This window comes from Leptonychotes weddellii, chromosome 5 (genome assembly GCF_054177405.1).
Source record: "Leptonychotes weddellii isolate Sample4059 chromosome 5, ASM5417740v2, whole genome shotgun sequence".
NCBI classification, from domain to species: Eukaryota; Metazoa; Chordata; class Mammalia; order Carnivora; family Phocidae; genus Leptonychotes; species Leptonychotes weddellii.
In genome coordinates this window covers 141212394-141233689 of record NC_138373.1, presented here as the reverse complement: position 1 = coordinate 141233689, position 21296 = coordinate 141212394, and the positions used below count along the sequence as shown (strand labels likewise).

At 34.6% G+C, this 21296-nt stretch overlaps 1 protein-coding gene across 2 annotated transcripts in view; it reads right to left on the bottom strand.

Moving 5' to 3' along the window:
* The window catches only part of GAS2L3 (growth arrest specific 2 like 3), a 39308-nt gene that overhangs the window by 9204 nt on the left and 8808 nt on the right, over positions 1-21296 (bottom strand). Inside the window, exons 1-7 of one of the 2 annotated variants that reach the window (XM_081822275.1) lie at positions 16833-16882; positions 15892-15939; positions 10743-10911; positions 9541-9656; positions 7339-7480; positions 2043-2106; positions 1234-1372 (exon numbers count right to left, since the gene is read on the bottom strand). In XM_081822275.1, coding sequence (XP_081678401.1) covers positions 1234-1372; positions 2043-2106; positions 7339-7480; positions 9541-9656; positions 10743-10911; positions 15892-15915 — 654 coding nt within the window. In that variant the 5' untranslated portion in view covers positions 15916-15939; positions 16833-16882. Of the gene's footprint in view, positions 1-1233; positions 1373-2042; positions 2107-7338; positions 7481-9540; positions 9657-10742; positions 10912-15891; positions 15940-16832; positions 16883-21296 lie in introns of those variants that run through there. The other variant, XM_081822274.1, reaches the window with a different exon arrangement.

The following is a 21296-nucleotide window of genomic DNA, read 5'->3' as shown; positions in this document are numbered from 1 at the left end:
CATCTTGGCTCTTTCCATAGTTTGGCTATTGTGGACATTGCTGCTATAAACATCGGGGTGCATGTTCCCCTTCGGATCCCTACATTTGTATCTTTGGGGTAAATACCCAGTAGTGCAATTGCTGGATTGTATGGTAGCTTTATTTTCAACTTTTTGAGGAACCTCCATACTGTTTTCCAGAGTGGCTGCACCAGCTTGCATTCCCACCAACAGTGTAGGAGGGTTCCCCTTTCTCCGCATCCCCATCAGGCTGACATTTTCTTAATCTGTCTTGCAAGGATATCCAAATCTTTTACTATAGACTTTTATTATGTTAAACAAAACAATCAAAGCAATACTTTCTAAATGTTTATCAGTAATGACTTATTTGTTATTTCTTAAATAATTTTGTATTTTAAGCACTTTCATCAAATACAACGGTCTGAAAAAGACCATAATTCTAAGCAACAGTGGAAGCAGAAAAAAATGTTTGCTACTCAGTTCACCTCCATCACTTACTAGACTATAGTCACTACAGAAGACACAGCCCACAGCTGGGGCAACTGCTAGTGACCTCTGCATAATGATGGACAGGTAAAGCTCTAAGACTTCCCAGTTGAGACCCGTCATCTAAAAGTCTGCATACATTCTGTCAGGGGTATATTCCCCAAAACCCCATCAATTTGTTCTTACAACTTTTCCTCCTCCTATATATTCCAAGTATCAGTGTACCATTTACTTAGAAACCTTAAAAATCACCCTAGGTTTTCTCCCTCCCTATCAGAATTAGGATTCTTTAATTCTACCTCCAAAATATGTCCTATCATTGTTCCTCTTGCTTCACCTTCACTACCGCTGCCCGAGTTCAGGTTCTCATCACCATAGGCCTGGATTATTACAATAAAACCAATATAACCTCTACATGACCATGAGAGTAATCCTTATAATTTGCAAATCAGATTATAACACTACTATGTTTAAAAAAAGAATCAATGAATTCTTTGGCTTCCAGTACCCTTCATGAGGGATTCCAGCCTATTTGCATCCCCACTCCTCAAATACACATCCATTCCTCATCATACACAAACAACACATCACCTTTAACATATGGTGCCCTAAATTCACCAGGGAGTGGAAGTTAGTACTGGTGTATGTTCTGAATAAGAAACATTCTCTTTTAAACACAGCATCACCTGTGGCAAACTATGAGACTCTGACACATCACAGTTGAGAGAAAATACAGCAATTACTTACAGCCTCATGCAGCTCTTCATGCTGACAGCACGATTTCGGAATGCTAATGGAATCTTCAGGCCCAGAAGTATTAAGTAAGGTCTCTTCTAGTTCAATTTCTTTCTCAAGTTTTACTAATACTGGTGGCTCAACCCCATATCTGAAAACCAGTTAGGAGATCTCATCATTTAAGAAAAGTCTGACCCATTCACTTCCCTGCATATCACAAATAGGTTATGTTTTATTTTTAAAGTGAAGTCTATTTGACTCTCTTCCACCAATTGTTTCACTGGAACATCTGGAAATGCTTTTTAATGTCCAAGAGACTGTCAAAAATTCAGGATATAATCTTCACATTGCAGCATATATTGGGATTACTGGATGCTCCAGTATTCAACCAGGGATCCTGAAAGTTAGCCACCTTTAAAGTCAGCTTCAGAGTAAAGATGGGGCTGAGTCAGGTATGGACGACACTAAGCCTCAGCCTTCTTATCAGATCCTCTTTGTGTCCAGATGATCTGTCTTGCCTTGAATTGCTAAAAGAGTTTTACATGCTTTTACCATATTCTTAGTCTAAAAAATTTAAGCAACCACTTTTACAGTTTAATACTAAATGATGGCAAGGTATATGGGTGAGCATATGTTGACACATGACACAGCTAATGCAAATAGAACAAAGTTAATAATAAAAAAAAAGAAATAAAAGATAGGAAATTAAGTTATTTTATTTTAATCAAGAATTATTTTATTTTAGAAAATAGTGTTCTATCTAAAAGTAGCTTTTAAAAGATTAATGACATTGAAATTCTGAAATAATGTGGAATACACACCTCGACACAATTCGACCAATTTCAAGAAGACAAAGATACACCTGTCTTGGATCTTTGTGCAAAACTGTGAAAAAATAAGACCACATATTTTAAAAGGCAAAATTAAATAGGGAAATACATTTCTGGCATGGAAGAAGTAAAAAAAAAAATAATAATGAAGACAGGAGGTTTACTTGTTTGGAGACTTAGAAAAGACATTTCTCTACATATTATCATCGTCCATAAATTTTTTTAAAAACTGGCTAATAAGAAGAGGATGAAAACTTAGCATGTACCCTAATTTGTAACACTTTAAGTCTAAAAAACTAAGGGCTTAGTAACATTACATTGTTTATATTTCAGGTCTCTCAACAGGAGATACTATTTGAAGAGATATATCACCTCAATTTTATTCCAAACTATCTTTAGCTTAGGACTATGTGTTAATGGCCTTCTCAAACTTTTTCAAAATCAGAAAAGGAGTACTTCCTAACTCATTCTATGAGGTCAATATTACCCTGACACCAAAGCCAGACAAATATATCACAAGAAAACTAAAGACTAATATCCTTTATGAATATAGATGTAAAAATCTTCAATGCAATACTGGCAAACTGAATCCAGCAGCAAGTGAGATATATCCCAGGAATGCAAGGTTGGTTCAATGTATGAAAATCAATCAATATAATCCACTATATTAATAGAATAAAGGAAAGGAAACACACAATTATCTCAGTAGACACAGAAAAAGCATTTGACAAAATCAAATACCCTTTTCATGATTAAAAAAAAAAAAAAGGAAGATTCAACAAACTAGGAATGGAAGGAAACTTTATAAATCTGAAAATGGGTATCTATGAAAAACCCAGAGTTAACATCATTCTTAATGGTAAAAGACTGAGAATCTTCCTCCGAAGACTAGGGAGAAGACAAGGATGTCCACTCTTAACTCTTCTATTCAAAATTGTATGGGAGGTTCTAGACAGGGCAATTAGGCAAGAAAAACAAATAAAGGGCATCCAGATTGGAAAGGAGGAAGGAAAACTATCTCCATTTGGATGACACTGTCCTTTGCATAAAAAAACCCTAAGGAATCTACAAAAAATAGTATAAGAGCAAACTCAATTTCAGCAAAGTTGCAGGATACAAGATCAATATACAAAAATCATTTCACTTTATACAATCTGAACATGTAATTTAAAAAACAATTCAATTTACAATGCTTCAAGAAGAATAAAGTACTTAGGAACAATTATATTTAACCAAAGAATTTTATGACTTGCTTACTGAAAACTATAAAATATTGTTGAAAGAAATTAAGGAAGATACAAATAAATGGAAAGACATCCTGTGTTCATGGATTGGGAGACATAATATTGTTAAGATGACAAAACTCTTCAAACTGACCTACAGATTCAGTGCAATCCCTATCAAAATTCCAACAGCCTTTTTTACAGAAATGGTTAAGGTGATAAAATTCATATAGAATTGTAAAAAGACAGACTAGCAAAAACAAGAACAAAGTCGGAAGACTCGCACTTCCCAATTTCAAGACTTACAACAAAGCTACAGTAACCAAGACAGTATGTTAGTGGCACAAGGACAGACATAGAGACCAGTGGGATAGAACTGAGAGCCCAGAAATAAACCCAGACATTTGTGTTCAGTTGATTTTCAAAAAGGGTGGCAAGACAACTCAGTAAGGAAAACAGCAGTCTTTTCAACAGATGGTGTTAGAACTGGATATCTACATGCAAAAGAATAAATTTAGACCCTTACTTCACAACAAATACAAAAAAATAACTCAAAATGGATCAAAGATCTAAACATAAGAGCTAACACTATAAAACGCTTAGAAGGAAAAAGAGGTGAAAATCTGTGTGACCTTGGATTAGGCCATAGTATTTTAAATATGACACCAAAAGCACAAGCAATCAAAGAAAAGATAAATTGAACTTAATCAAAATTAAAAATTTTCATCCATCAAAGGACACTATCAAGAAAGTGAAAAGGCAACCTAAGCCCTGGATGAAAATATTTGCAAATCATATATCTGATAAAGGCCTAGTATTCAGAATAAATAAAAAACTCTTAGAAGTCAACCAAAAAAAGACCAATGACCCCCCAAAAATGAGCAAAAGATTTGAATACAGATTTCTTCAAAGAAGACACACAAGTGGCCAATAAGCCATGAAAAGATGCTCAACATCATTAATCATTAAGGAAATGCAAATCAAAACCACAATGAGCCACCACTTCACATATCCACTAGGAGAGTCATTTAAAAAAAAACAAAAAACAATAACAAGTGTTGGCGGAGATGTGAAGCTGTTCGTTGCCAGTGGGAATGTAAAATGGTGAAGCCATTGTGAAAGCAGTTTGGTAGTTCCTTAAAAAGATAAATATAGAATTACCATATGATTCAACAATTCCACTTCTAGCTATATCCCTGAGAGAATTAAAAACATATGTTCACTCAAAAACCTGTAAACAAATGTAGACAGCAGCATTATTCATATTGACCAAAAAGAAAAAACAATCAAAATGTCCATCAGATGATAATGTTTTTTAAAAATGTAGTATATCCATACATGGAATCATTCAGCTCTATAAAGGAATGAAGTACTATTGAATGCTATGACATAAATGAAACATGCTAAATGAAAAAAGCCAGACATAAAAAGTCACATATAGTATGATTCTATTTATTTAAAGGGTCCAGAATATGCAAATCCATAGATGCCTGAAGATGCCAGAAGGACTAATTGTTAATAGCTATGAGTTTTCTTTTGTGAATGATGAAAATGTTCTGGAATTAATTAGTGGTGATGGTTGCATAACACAGTGAATATACTAAAAACCACTTAAGTGTACATTTTGAAATGATGAATTTTACGTTATGTGAAGTGCATCTCAATTGTTTTTTAAAGATTTTATTTATTTATGTATTTATTTGAGAGCGTGACAGAGAGCGAGCACACATGCACAAGCAGGAGAAGGAGCAGAGGGAGAGGAATAAGCAGACTCCACACTGAGCACGGAGCCCGATGGGGGCTTGTTCCCATGACTCTGAGATCACAACCCAAACCAAAGTCGAGAGTCGGATGCTCAACTGACTGAGCCATCCAGGTACCCCAAAGTGTATCTCAATTTTCTTAAATGCTATAAATAAAACAAAACCAAATATGCTTAAAATGGTTAAGACAGGAGATTATGTTCTGTATACTCTAGCACATTAGAAAATTTTGTTTAATATTTTAAAAGGAACCCAAATACTAATCTAATCCTTCAAACAAAGATCCTTAATAAAAAACAAAGCCAGACAAACAAAAAGCCCTGATCATTAGCATTCAGCCAAAGGCGCCACTATGGTAGTTGTGGATCATCTACCTTTCTGTTCCTGTCCTTAGAGTTAAAAGCTCTAGGAAACTTCTGAACCCTAACAGAATAATGGTTTGTGTGATGAATAACATGCACATTGACTCCCCCAGTGGAAATGGCAGTTCTTTGATTCATTAATATCATCTATTACATACCCCAAGCACAAAGTATACCCTTCCAGAGCAATAAAAAGGCCTATATTTGACTTTAAAATCCATACCAAAAGGAATTTGTCCTGCAATTTTTATTAAACTTGTTTCTCTAAAAGTAGCTTTTAAGCATACTTTAAGCATAGCGTATTTGTTTTTTTTTTTAATTGCTTTGATTTCCTAGCAAAATATAAAAATTTAGAGGCTTATCTCTGAAACCTTTAGAAAGTAAAAATACTAGTTCATCAGTTAAATGCCTAGAAATGAATTACTGTTACTGGCGGTGCTTTAATATGCTGACCTTCAGGACAGTCACAAGATGGCTTCTACTAACAATGAGAAATATACAATTTTATATCCTTCCAGAAACAATAAACTGGAAACTAGAGAATTCAAAGCATTTCCTCTTTCCTTTGATCTCTACAACCTGCATATGCCATTAATCAACCTCATTGTCAATAACAATCAGCACACCTGGATTAAAGCAGGGTGCAAAATGGGAAGTAAAATAGTAACCCATTACATTTTTTTAATTGTATACCGGATAAGAATATCCAGAGGCATATCAAATGGGTAGCAGTGGGAGCAGCCTACCCTGTGTGCAGGCAACAAGGGTGTGCACAGTCAGAGAATTTTATTTTATTTTGTTCTGTTTTTAGTTTATTTGCTCAGTTTATGTTTGGCATAGAACTATGAACAGATGGTTACCTAATAACCTGAATCTTTGCTTAAGGCAGTGAACTAGTTATTCCTCTTTTTTTTTAATTCAGAGAATTTTCAAACTATAATAAAACCACCTAAAAATTTGTTTGTTTTTTATTATCACCATGAACCAGCAATTCTAAACAATGTCCGTGATAAAATACTTCTCTCTACCAGGGAACCCTACTACTCCCATGATCTCCACCCACCCTTGGTATGCTACTGCTCCTATCAAAACATTAAAAATTCTATGTGTGTATGTATATACATATATAAATACTCTAAGGAAATATATATATAGTAGTCTAAAACTTAGCTAGCTTCCACGTTAGTCACTGCACAGATGCTTCTATTGACTTAAAGTAAATGAGACAATATGTCAATAATTCTTCAGTAGAGCATGACTTTTTAAAATGAATTGTCAAAAACATGAATCGTTTAGACAATCAACTTGACAGCTGCTGTGTACAAGGTAAATCTAAATACCATTAGTATATCTCATTTGGCCTTCTGTTATTTCTATAATTATCCAGTTAAAAAGAAATTACTAGTAATTTAGGCTTTGGTAGAGTAATTCTTGATGAAAACATTAATTAGCAAAGCATTAGTCCAGAACCTTTCCTTGACCAACTCATTTAGGAAGTAAAATATTTCTAGGGCATTCTAAATATAAAAGATCGGGCGCCTGAGTGGCTCAGTTGGTTAAGCGACTGCCTTCGGCTCAGGTCATGATCCTGGAGTCCCGGGATCAAGTCCCACATCGGGCTCCCTGCTCAGCAGGGGGTCTGCTTCTCCCTCTGCCCTCTTCCCTCTCGTGCTCTCTGTCTCTCATTCTCTCTCTCTCAAATAAATAAATAAAATCTTTTAAAAAAAAAAATAAATAAATATAAAAGATCTTTATAAATAAAAAGCTTAATATATATGGTTTAGAATCTGATTCTCCAATTGTTTTACATATATTTAAAGTATAAATTTTTCTAGGAAAATGAGATACAGCATTTGAGTCCTTATTTGGAAAAAAAATTACATGTGAGACATACAAAAATACCCTAATAAACATTAAACACAGTGATAACAACACTTACCTAAACCTTCAGATTCAAAGAGGTAAGTCTCATCAACCCCAATGTGCCTGCACCAGTGAAGGAAGTTTGCAGTATTGTCTCTAGCAAAGAATGAACCTGAGGCAGCGTCCTTCTTACAGGGCACTTTTCTCATTGGAAAATTCTGGAAAAGATGAAAGAATAATTTCAAAAACTCATATGAAGGATAATTTCATTAGATATCCATTTTAATATCACTAAATAAATATGACTAAAAAGTTAACATTAGGAGGAAAAAGTATCTTCAAAAATTATTGTATTTTACTTTAAGTATATTCCAGAAAATGACTCCTAGGAAATCAATCTATTCAAAGTAGCAGTATGTCAAGCATCTCTAACCTCTTTCTTCTTAAAATGACACTGGGGTGTTAATTAAAACAAAAAATGACAGTCTAATAATTCCAAAGCGTATCTCTAAATGTCTCTCCATACACAGTTCAATACAAACATAAAATTATTGCTATGTTAAAGGTTAATGGACACACTCATTTTTGCTTACTTCCTTATTTGCATTCATAAATATGGTTCTGAGGAGACTGTCAAATAAGGAAGTAGTAGCCCATTCTTAATTCAAGTTCTTTCAAAATTAACAGTCTAAGTTTTATAGAATCCTAATTTTTTAACTATCTGGACTAAGAATAGTTAAATAATCCTGCTGAGGCAGAGGGGTTTTAGTTCTCTTTTAAATTTTTACTTGAAAAAGCAATTTATGCTAAGATTTTTTAAAATGCAATAGGCACAATAGGGTATAAGTCTGTCTCCTACCTCTACCACTCAGTTCCTCTCTCTTCCTAGAGATAACCACTATTACCAGTTCCTTCTATACCTTTCCTGTTGTTGTATTTTCCAGAATTAAAATGGCCTTGTGAGTTTTTCTAATTGTCAAGTGAAATTTTCTCACTCACGTTAGTAAGCATCTCTATGCACAAGGATAGCACCTACAGAATGCTACACAAACATGCTAGTCCACTATCTGATCTGTGTGTGTATGTGTGCAGACACACTTAACAACAGGCTGTAGGCATCTTTTGAGGTGAAAAATAACAGATTATTAAAATAATAATAATAAATAATAAAAAAATAACAGATTATTAAGAGTCATTTCTAATGAATGGATAATGCATTCCACTCAGTTTAGGTACCATAATTAATTTTTAACAACTTCTTTATTGATGAGCATTTAAATTGTTCTTAACTTTTTATGCACAATCAAGTTCTTTGAAAATTAATTTGTGAATTTGTAGTTATTTTCTTAGAATAAATCCCTGGGGGAATTATGTTATGTATCAAAAGATGTGCTTTACTTTCTATATATATATTATATATATTATATATATATATATATAATATATATATATCACCCACTGACTCCCAGAAAGATGATAGCAATTTATATTTCTACCAACACTAGGTGAGTATCCAGATGCCACACTAAGAGACCCCAGATCTCATAGGTGACCCGTGTTTGATGAAGAGAGGAAACCTTATCTAGTTCAAATCATGATTTCAGGGTCACCGGAGGAAAACTGCCTAAAAAAATTATTATTCATTCAATCAAATTATAGAATTTACCACCAAGACAAAATATGGGGAATATAAAGATGGTGATGATGATGGTAGTAATAATAGCAGTAAAAATAATAACTGTGTGCCAGGAACCATCACAAGCTCATTTCTCATTTAACTCTCACAAGTAAGAGTATTGTTCTCAAGGAGAGATAACTACTTACTGGATATTTACTTAAACTAGGCACAAACCTAAATACCATCTATACATTTCTTCATTTAATTTCATTAAATCCTTGCAAATAAATCTGACAACATAAATGTTAATTCTCCCATTTTGCAAGATTAGATAAATTACCTAAGGTCTTATACATAGTTAGGTGGAAGTTTGCAACCTTTCAGATAGAAATGTACATAAACAAATTAATATGTACCAAGGTATAAAATCACCTACTGTCAGGGTGCCTGAGTGGCTCAGTCGGTTAAGTGTCCAATTCTTGGTTTCGGCTCAGGTCATGATCTCGCGGTCATGAGATGGAGCCCCACGTTGGGCTCTGCACTCAGTGTTGAGTCTGCTTCAGATTCTCTCTCTCTCTCTCCTTCTGCCCCTCCCCCTGCTCGCTCTCTCAAATAAATAAATAAACAAATAAAATCACCTACTGTCAAACATGTTCTTACCCTGGGTTCTTCAGAGTCACAAGCTTTTACCATGTTTTGAAGAACATCAATCAGTTGGCATAATAGTACTCCATTATCAAGTTCTTCCAATAATCTTTCTGCCTTAACTTCAGTACCTAAAAACATATTTCAAAGTTAAGATTCTACTAGAAACAGTAAATTCAAACAATATGGTTAAAATTTAATTAAACGTAATTAGATTATAGCTGAAACATGAGACAAATATTAGATCAGACTCCAAGTATTCACTCTTAGAAGCTATAGTTAAAACAGATAATGCAAAATTAAGACAACCAAAACAAAAATATCTGTGATGTAGAAGAAAAAATAAAATGACATTTTATTTCATTTCCTAAAAACGAGAATGTTTTATATTTCACTATTAACTGCTAAAGTTTTGATTCACTGCACATTACTACTGCTTGCACAAGAAAAAGATTCTCCATAAATAAGATGGATTTTGTTATGATTTTAAAATTAAAGATAATAGCTAACAAACACCCAGAGAATACCGACTTTTTGCCTCTAAAATCCTTTCTTTAGAATCATTATTATTACATAATAAGCTTTTTAAAAATTATCCAAATCATCAAACTGATATGAGAACATTAGAGTGTGCAGTGTTTTTAATTATCTTGGAAAGGCCATAGATGAAATTCTGTATTTAAAAGAGAGCGTTTTTCTGTGGAGAAAGTTCAGAGCACTCCTAGTCTCTAACTGAGTAAAGAAAATATGAAGCCAGATATTTTCCAAGCTGATACTTCCTCCTAGGTTTCACATGCCTCTGCCCCTCAATGGCTCAGAAGTAGCAATCATTTTAACTACAATATATATTCCCCTCAGAATCTCATGCCTTATATGAGACGGGGGTGCTGCATTGGTAATAGAGATCCCAAATCAGATCTACACACTTAAAAAAAAAGGTTTTAACATTAACAATGATAATGTTGATTATTCAAAGATTACTACAGACCGCTTCTGTTAAGCCTCAAACTGCCTTACTATCCAAGCCCTAAGGTTCGGGGTGAATTGGAACATCTCCCCAACTAGAATGTAAGCTTGTGAGAACAAGGATATCAAATATTCCATTCACTAGAGTATTCCCAGCCTCTGGAACGATCACTCCTTGACAAAGAGTAAGATTCTCAATAAATATTTAGTAAGTAAAAAACTACAATTTTGAGTATCTTTTCAAGCCTTACCTAATAAACCAGATAGCCAGATTGACAGATCTTCTTGCATGGGCAACAGGTTGGCTTTATGCCTCACAGCTATCCACTCATCATACTGACAAACATCAGCCAAACCTGGCCCGTGTCTGGGGGTCAGAGGACTCCGTGGACTTAGAGGCAGGTCTTCTCCAAACCACACCTAGAGAAAACACCAACCAAATGGATGCAGCCTTTTTAAAAGTTAGTATAGCCCACACTTATACTCAAATGATGAATTATAGACCATATATAATATACATATGTGTAAAACCATAGCAGTTCACTGAAAGTTCATAAACTAGAAGCAAACTATTAATCTAGAAACTCGACACATTTTCAGTATTCAATACTGTGGTAAATCAATGAATGGATTCTACTACTATCAAACTACAAGATAAAAGTCAACAAATAATATTTTTCCTTCACTGGCTAGCTAACTAGTTTAAGTTTAATAAGTTACTTGAACCACAGCTTCAGCCTCTCAGCTATAAAATCAGCCAATGTAACCTGCCTTACAAGATACATCTTTGTAGCATCTAGCACTGGGCCTAGCAACATTTGTGGTATAATGGATAAATGAATGAATAAATGCATAAATGGCATTTTATAACTTCTGATCATAATAACAGTGTCATCTTAAAAAAAATTCTAAATAATCTGGTATGTCACCTGAGTCTTTCATGACCCACAATCTAAGAATGGTTTTTACATTTTAAAATGGTTGTTATATAAGTGCCTACAGAATAGCCTCAATTTTGCCTACTGACTCACAAAGCCAAGAATATTTACTACCTGGCCAATCCCTGGTTAAGAATAAAAACTGACATAAACTTACTATCAAACCAACACTTGCAAAATTTTGAAATACAATTAGATATGTTTTAATATAAGATTATTTAGAGAGAAGACTTTCATTTCTCAATTCAGGAAGGGGTATTTGAGCTCAAGGGAAGTGATGAGGGATTCTCACTGGAGGGAAGCTTGAAATGAAGGGTCAGAGCTTGAGTGAGATGAGAGAGTGTCCACACATGGGGACAGTATCAGACCCTGAGTAGGATGAGGAGGGTGTCCCCAGGGGAAGATGGGGGAACATCCCAGCGCAGGGTGTCAGAGCCCAAGTGAGCTGAGAAAGCCATCAACTCAGGGAGGGAATGGCAGCAACAATGGGAGATTGTTATATTCACACGGATTTATCAAATGGAAGCCAGGTTTCTCACTGCCAAAGAAGAGAGGTACAACTCTTCTATGGAGTGAGAGAAAACTAGAATGAATCCTATGGTGATTGGAATATCTTTTACCAGAAAGCAAAGAAGGGCTCAAAGAATGATAGGGACAAACCAAAAGGACATAGAAGTCAGCATGAAGGGACTTCTACTGGCTAAATCAAGAGCAACTTGAGGATCAAACAATAATATAAATGGATTATAACACACTGAATAAAATAGAAAACTATTAGTTCATATAGATATAAATATATGAATAAACTGGGATTTTGATGAGGAATGAGATTTTTATATAGTTTCAAAGTACTCCCCCACAAAATACTTATTACAAAGAGAAGAAAGAGTAATTTTACAGTAGAGAAATCTGACAGACAGCAACTTAACCAAGTGACAGACGTAAACACCATCAATAATGGGACAAATCAAAATCATATTCCACCTGAAAGGATGCAATGAGAAAACACAGTATCCCTCTGTGATATTCCTGCCAAAGATGCATAAACTGAATCTAATCATGGGACTACAACAGGCAAATCCAAACTGAGGGACATCCTAGAAAATAACTGGTCTATAAAATTCAAAAATGTCAAGGTCATTAAAGAAAGCAAAGATACTGTTCTAGACAGATGAAGGGACATGACAACTAAATGTGGCATGTAATTCTGAACTGGATATTATGGGAACAACTGAAAATACTTGAATGTGCTCTGAGTATTAGGTGGCAGTACTGTACCCATGTTAATATCCTGGTTCTAATTATTTCATTGCAGTTGTGCAGGACGATGTCCTTATTTGTGAGAAATACATACTAAAGTATTCAGAGGTAATGCAGCATTAGACTGGCAACTTATTCTCAAATGGTTCAGCAAACAAATATCTCTGTTCTACACTTAACAGCTACTTTGCAGGTTTGTGATTACTTTAAAATAAAGGTTTTTTAATTTTTTTTAAAAAAAGAGGTATGAGTATAGGTAATACCAACTGAATCTATTCCCTTCTTGATTTTTAAATGTAGATCATTTTCCCTCTAAAATATATTAAACTTATTGAGGTGTGTTTAAGGCAAGTCTTACTACCTGAAATCAAAATCCATAACACCATTGTTTATCCAGACAAACTTTGGAGGAAAAAAAAAAGAAAGAAAGAAAGAGCTGCTTCCAAGTTTCTATGATGAGAAACAAACAGATTAAAAAAATCCCAAAGGCAAAGAACGAACATGAATACATACCACGAGAGGCAAGCAGGAGTAGTGAAACTCAATAAAAATATCCAAAGTTTAAAAAATAAATAAATAACTTATTTGAGGGCCATTATTTCAGGAACTAAGGGTAGAGATTAGGGAATGAACTCCTAAATATATAAAGATCTTATAAAGTTTTAGGAAAAAGACAAGATGTCTTTTTTACTTATTTCTCTGAATTCTCTTAAAATTATTTCAAAGGGAGTATAGCAAAGATTTACTATCTAAATCTTGCTTTCATAAGCATGTCTTATTTCTGTTTGTAACCCCAGAACTCAGTATAAGACATAGCACATGGTAGTCAGTTAAATATTTGTTGAATAATTGAGGACATTAGCAAATGACCTTTGCACCATCAAAATCAAGATGCATCTTACAGTCGAAGGTATTTTATAGCCAATAGAATGTTACTTGTCTTTTAACCATTTGGCTGAGTTGAAAAAAGGCACAGCAGTTGCAAATGTTTGTCAGGGAAAGAGGTGATAGAAGGGTGGTTTTGGAAAAAATCATGTGTGAAAATGGAGAAGCTAACATTAACAGAAGCCATTCTAATTTCTTGTCACATTAGGGAAAAGAGTACTTGGATTCTCCTACTCTTGCCAACAAAACCTGGGGTATAATACCCTGGGCTAGTCAATAGCATATTAATGTTGTTAAAAGTTAGATGTTAATAGCAAAAACTGCATGTATAAAGGTTGTTCTCAAACATGTGAAAGCTGTCATTTGCAAAGATTCTTAATCCACAGGCAGTCTATAGATGAACTTGAGTATGTACATAAACTTAACTTACAATTAGGCAAAATTTTATGCCTATATACAAATGGGCCTTTTCTTAGTTCATAGCTTTTTGTCAGATTCTCAAAGGGGACTATGTATGACCCAAAAGAGATCAGGAACTATTGTTCATTGATTTTTAGACTGTATGTTTATTTACTAATCAGAATGAAAGATACAAAAAAAAGAGGGGCAAGGAAGATCTTAATGTAATAAATTAGGATATCAATTGATAAGCTATCTATTGGATGTCTCCTCTCTACAAGGCACTTATGAATAACTACATAACTGTCTAATATAATTAGCAGAGAAAGAGGTAAAAATCCTACAAAGTTTTCACACTCATCAGGGAGAGAAGCAAAAATGTCCATGATCCGATGTCAAGAGTACTCTTGGAGAAGAATTAAAAAAGATGGATCTGTACACTCTAGATCAGAGAAGGTTTCATGGAACTATAAAACAAAACTATGAAGAAAGACACCAAGTTAAAATATTAATGGCATTAGGGTAGAATGGTCAATGCAGCAATTATAAAAGGCACCCTATAAAGAATCAAGAAAATATAATTAACATGAAACTGATGACATTTCTGAGACTTAGATAAAAAGAGGATAAATATAAATAATCAGATAAGAAATGGTTTTGAGTAATAAAGGAGTTTTGAGCATACTCAATGTGGATTCGAGAGGACCCAAAGAGCAAGAATAAGACATTTTGGGAGACTGCCATGGGCTCCCAAGTCCCAAAAGGAAAAGAGTATAATAGAACTCTTTATTAATAGAGTAGAGGATATAGCTGCAGAGTACACATAGGAGGGAGTATAAGCAGGATCATATTCAGAACTGTTGTTAACATTTGATAAATAAATTATCTTTAGTCTTCACCCACTGTCACCTTGATAAGCCTTCTTTCGAAAGAAACAAAGGAAGGAAGGAAGGAAGACTTTCACGACACAGGTATAATCTCCAGTTTTATAATGTGGAGAGTTTTGTTATACCAATGATACAACCAAACTTCTGAAGTGTCTACTATGCAACATACATTCTAGTAGGCACTTTGCTCATGTTCTCTCATTGATTCCACTGATTTCCTCAACAATGACCTCACCTTGGAGGTGAGGAAGCAGAGGTAAAATAAATTGCCAGAATCTCACAATCAGAGTGGCAGAACCAGAACCAGAAATGATTGATTCTAAAGGTCTCACTTTGCAAGGCAAATTATAGTATCAACTGCTTGTATCTTTATAGGTAGAATTTCAATGTGATTTTTATCTTTAAGATTCAAGCATACTCTAGTTATATCAAAAGAAAACTTTTAAAAGAATATAAGAATAATATAGTAAATACCAATTCTGGAAATCATTCAAATGTAAGATTATTCTGGTTTGTCTAATTATCTCCATCTTGCCTCCCCTCACCAAAAAACAAACAAACCACCACAACAACAACAACAAAAACACTTTAAATTTTAAGTTTTGATGCCTGGTCATTTAGAGGCATTACTGGGCACAGGCATAATTATCTAAAATAAATAATTTATAATTGTTTTCATTGAGAGCTCTTTTAATTACAAATACATACTAAATTGTAAGGAGAGGAAAACTATAAAATGTTCCAATTCTCTTCCCAGGGTAGTAAAAGTAAGATGGACTCACCAATTCTAAGGAATTTTTGACTCTTATAAATAATTTGTATAAATGAAAGCTTAAAATTAAAATCTTTTCAGGACTAGAAAGTTAAAATATAGTAATTCCTGTTATTAAAATTTAATGCTTAAAAGAACTAGTACAGTAAAAACATTTGGGGATAATTTTAGTATTCTACTAATTATTATAATTTTATATAATCTCACATAATTATTATCTCATAATTTAGATACATATTTTTCCAAGAAAAACACTTACTTGAATTGCAGGTTGCATGGTCATCTATATTGAAATGAAATTGCTTTTCTGAAAATAGAACAAAACATTAATATGCAAATAATGGTAGTTTTCCTACTTCCCAAGCCCCCAAATTACAAGGAATCTGCTTTAGTCTCCTATTTGACTGAAAACCTAAAACTTTTTCTTCTATTTGGAATAGTGTGACTGTAGGAGAATTCAATAATCACTCTTAGCTTCTCACTTATGAAAGTACTCCTCATTTGAAAGAGGAAAACCTGAAACACATTTAATACATAGTTTCTGGCACGAATATCAAGGTAATTCTTGAAGCATCTGGCTAGAAAAATAAAACTGACAATTAAACTTAGCACATATAAAAGTCTCCCCAAAATTTCCCCTGTAAACATAATAATGCAAACACCAACAGCACAACAACTGATACTGAAGTCAAGCATCTCTCATCTGATTTTTATGAAGAGATCATATAAGTTCATCTGGACTAAGCTAAGCTTAGCCATTAGCTTCTTCTGCCAGACAACAATAAAGACAGACATCAACTTTAACTATAAAACAATACTCAGTGCCTTTCCATAATAATTTTCATAAGCTATTTTCTCCATAAGGTACTAAAGACAAAAAAAAAAAAGAAACAGCAATTTTAACTCCAAAGTACTATTTTTGAAATCTATAGAAAAAAATACAATTTTAATTAATTAGGTTAATACAATTATTTAATGTATTTTTAGATGGGAAAAAAGGTGAAGAGTTTAAAAACACTCAGGATAATAGAGACTATATAAAACCTAGGATTTTTGATTGCTTATAGCAGCATAATACACTAGTCTATTTTTTATTATAAACCACCATTAAAACATTATAAGAAAAAAATAAAAATGGTCTATAATGCTGTCAATTTCCAAGGAAAAGTTACTTTCTCCTCTAAGTTATACCAAACATACCTCATGCACAGTATCAACTACACACACCACTTTCAGGAACATTTCCTCTGGTACCAAAGTTGAACTTGAGCTAAATCTAACTGAAAAGTCTAATATTACATCACGTTTTCTTTGCGGGAAGGCAAAGGACAGCAGAATGTCCTTTTTGATGTCATTTTTCCTTCTCTCTACCATAGCAAAAGGCCAAAGTACAATTGAGCATTACTAATGAGCTTGTTATGCTTCCCACGAGCTAATTCAGTGGGGAATACATTTTCCTTTAGCATACATAATCCTTTGTCCTCAACAAAGATCCACAGTAAGAAGCTTCCGAGACCATTTTTTAAAAATGCAGCAAAGAAGCTGCTCCCATTAAAATAAGGAGTCCCACACAATCAGACAAGAGCTTTAACAGTTGGAACTGCCAACCCAAAACAAAAGAGGGCCTAAATTATAAGGCGTGTGCAAAACAAGAACAGTGACACATTCACAAAGAAGCTATCAAAAGAATGTTTAGTAGTTGCACTTTTTATGGAAAATGCAACAAAACTGGTTTTATGAAAGAAATGAAGAATTTGTGCACAACCTTCAGTCACTTGAACTTTAGCAGAAGAGTCTTTTATATACATATTTTTCAAAGCATTCTTCTTGTGTAATGCAAAGAACTACTTTTAAGATGACAAAAATATAACCATCTGAATTACCTTTAAAAAGAAATTTTCTAATGAAATCACACTCAGATAAGCTATAATGTATCTTCATATATGAAAAACTATCCCATATGCAAATATATGCTTTTATTGGGAAACTTCTATAAACTGATGAGATTGTATCAGTGAATCAATTAATTAATGAGTACTCATCATGTCCCAGAGAGCCAGTTATTGATATTTTCTAGTCATTTACTATTCTTTTCTAAACCATTTTTGTGTCCTTGGGCATTTAATCCCAAGAGTAGCATCTATTCTATAGTTACCCCGAGTCTGCATCACAACCACAATTCTTGCCTCTTACTCATTTTGTTACTACCTATTTTCCTCTTTTCTATCTTTCCCTAAAAGTCTCAGTTTCTATTTTTCTCACATAAACCAATTATGCTGAATCAGCAACACTTCATTTTTGGAGCTGCATCTCAATCAGCAAATCATTGCCTTTATTTTGTTTTGCTTTTGTCTCTCTCTCTTTTGGGAGGAGCATATTTCAATTCTTTGCCAACTTGAGGAAGTCTTTTCCCTTAGATTTGGGCAAAAAGACCTCTTGTGACCAAACTATATTGTAACCCTGCTGGGAATCGTTCACAACACCAGGAGTTTATTCGGAGATCTTAAAGGAAGAGTACTAAACTTTTAAAATCTGAGGAAAACAGAAACACAGAAGGCACTCACTCATCCACCTGATGAACAGGATTTTGACCTAACCCACTCATCCTAGAAACAGATTCAGTCATGAGATCCTCAAGATCATTTATGGTTAGCCTCTTCATACCAGTTTGACTTCAGATCAGAATGGGGGGAAATGCCAACCTGTTGAACAGATCCTTTTTCCCATAGCTGTAGGCTATGAAACTGAGTACATTTTTATCCCCCACCCACATTATAAGATATGATGGGAGAGCATAAGGTGGCATAGAGCATTCCTAGTACAAATCGGGGGGGGGAATTTGGAAAAGAATGGCAAAAAGGCAAAGAAACCAGTAAGTTTTTTCAGAAAAATAATGACATTAACTGCCACCATACCACATTTAGCACTCAGACACCAGATTATTGCCAAAATACATAAACTGCAGGGATACGATACATGCCAAAATTGGGATAGTGAATAATGCTTATTGCTGAGGAGAGGGAGGAAGATGAGACTGGGAAGGAATGCACAGAAGACTTTCAACTGTACTGGTAAGATTTTATTTCAAGATAAATGGTGAGAACACAGGTGTTATTATACTAGTCTGTATGCCTTTCTGCATGTCAAAAACCATTTCATCATTTTTTAATGCTTCACTCAGAAAAACAACTGAAGAAGATATTCTCTCTGATTTGTTCGGGGTGGGGGCGGTACTTTCTTAGATTTAAAATCTTCGGTTAAATATTTCCTAATTGCCTAATAGAGAAAATAGAAATGCTATAGCTATACCAAAGAGATTTCATTTTTTAAATGTATACTAAAATGTGTACTAGAATGGTAGTAGAAAGTAGCAGACACATCTGGTTTGAATTCCAGGTCTAGCATATTAGCTATATGACCTTGGGGTGCTTAACTTTTCTGGTTCTCAGTGTTCTGATCTGTAAAATGAGATACCACCACCTCCTTCATATGGTTATTATAAAGATTAAATGAGATGATACACATGAAGTACCTGACACATAACTACCACTTAACAAATGAGTTGGTATGATTAATACTATGATGAGACATAATTATAGTTCATTTAATATAACTTATCAAATTAAAAAGTGATAAGGCTAATAATACCCAGAAATCATTAAACATAATATGGGAAGCTTCTTTCACTAACAGATAAATAAATATAGTTATAAGTGAAAGCAAAAGCTTTAAAATAGCCATGTCATCATGGGGAGGATACTCAGATATGAATTTGTGACTCACAGTTCTCTTTGCTAGAATAAAAGTCTTCAGGAACTTATCTAACATTGGCCCTTTGCTCCATTCAGCGTGTCTCCTCGTTATCCTCACTCAGTTTTGTTCATTTCTGTGGCTACATCACTGTTCAGGCTGTATGCTTTTCCATGGGGTGTACATTCATTCATTGATTCAACAAGCATTTACTCTTCCTCTTTAATGAACTAGAACCACAGCCAAGAGACACAGTAGTGAACGTAAAAGACATGTGACTGCCCTTATGGAACTAATACACCAGTCGGGAAAATTTTAAAAAGCAGCCACACAAATGAATACACAGTGTTAAATCATGATAATTTTACTTTGAAGGAAAGAACAGGGAATGAAACAGCAGGGGCCTATTTTAGACTTAGATTTAATGATTAGAAATGGTTTTACTAGAGGGAAAACATGAATTTGAAGAATGGTAGGAATTAGGGAATGAGAAGAAGAGTTCTAAGTACAGAGAATAATTTCTGCGAAGACTCTGAGGAATGTGGCACATTCCTAGAACTGAAAGAAGCAGGTATGGCTGCAGCATGGACAATGTGGGGCTTAGGAGGGGACTGAAAAGTTAGGCAGCAGCCCCATCACACTAGGCCTGCTGAAGAAATTAGGTTTTATTCTAGGTGCAGTGAGAAGCCATGGGAGAACTTTAACCAAGGGAGAGACAATGTAATTCTGAGTTTCAAAAGAGCTCTTTGAGGGGGAGAGAGGAACACAACAGTGAAATAGTGATGGGTTTAAAAGAGAAAGGGGGAAGGAAACAGAAAGGGGAGTGGATAGAGATGTGGGGAAAAGAACCAGGGGAAACAATGAAAGGAGACACAGAAAGGGTAGAAACAGTGGGACCATATAGGAAATGGGAGCACACGGGAAAAGAGATGGAGAGGAGCCTGGCAGAGGAAGAGTTAGGAAATCTGCAGGACTGCAGTAGCTCGGTGACAAACGATGGTGACTGAGCTAGAACACAGACAATGTCTCCACTCAAGAGAAGTGGATGGAGTTTATATCCACTGCAGTCAGAACCAAGACCTGATAATGGTTAGAGAGGAGCGGTGAAAGGGAGGGATGTAAGGGCAGTGTGAAATGTCAAGTATGACTCCCAGGTTTCTGGCTTAAGCAATTGAGTAAATACATAGTGGGAGCATTTACTGAGCTGAGGATGATATGAGTATGAACAAATCAAGGCAGGGAACACAATAGGTCAAAAGTGCTGTGTTTTGGTCATGTTTAATTTGGGAAACCTTTAAAGACATCCAAGTGGAAGTGTCTGTCTGGCAGTTGGTAAAACCAATCTAGAGCTGAGAAGAAAGTTCAAGAGGAGGTAGAAATTGTCAGCAAATACTTGGAAGGTAAAGCCATTGAGAAGAATGAGATCATCTGAGAAAGAAATGGAGAAAGCAGTGATAAGGGCCTAAGAACAAGTCCTGAGAAAATCCAAAATTTAGACATGAGACAAGGAGTTAGCACAGGAAATAGAGAAAGAATAGTTGAGAAGATTCTTCATTATCTCAGCTAACCCAGGCTTATAATTTGTTTGATGTACCTCCTCCCAGTAGCCCTTCCCAACTTGCCTGAATTACTTCTGATTCTATCTTTAGCTCTTAAATTCACATAGTGACTTCCCCAATCACTTGCCTTTACACTGCTTCATACCATTTTCTGTTATTTCTGTACATTGCTTTGCCAACTATATTTTAAGTTCCTGGACTGCTGCTGGAAGCAGTATTAAAAGAAGTAGTCAAGCCTAAAGTTTAGGAAACACTTTTGGTAGGAGAAATATCAAAATCTCTAGGGAAAATTGGGTTGTCACCCTTCTTCACAGTGTTTCTGTTGTGGAATAAAATGTGACAGGAGCTTGAAAGC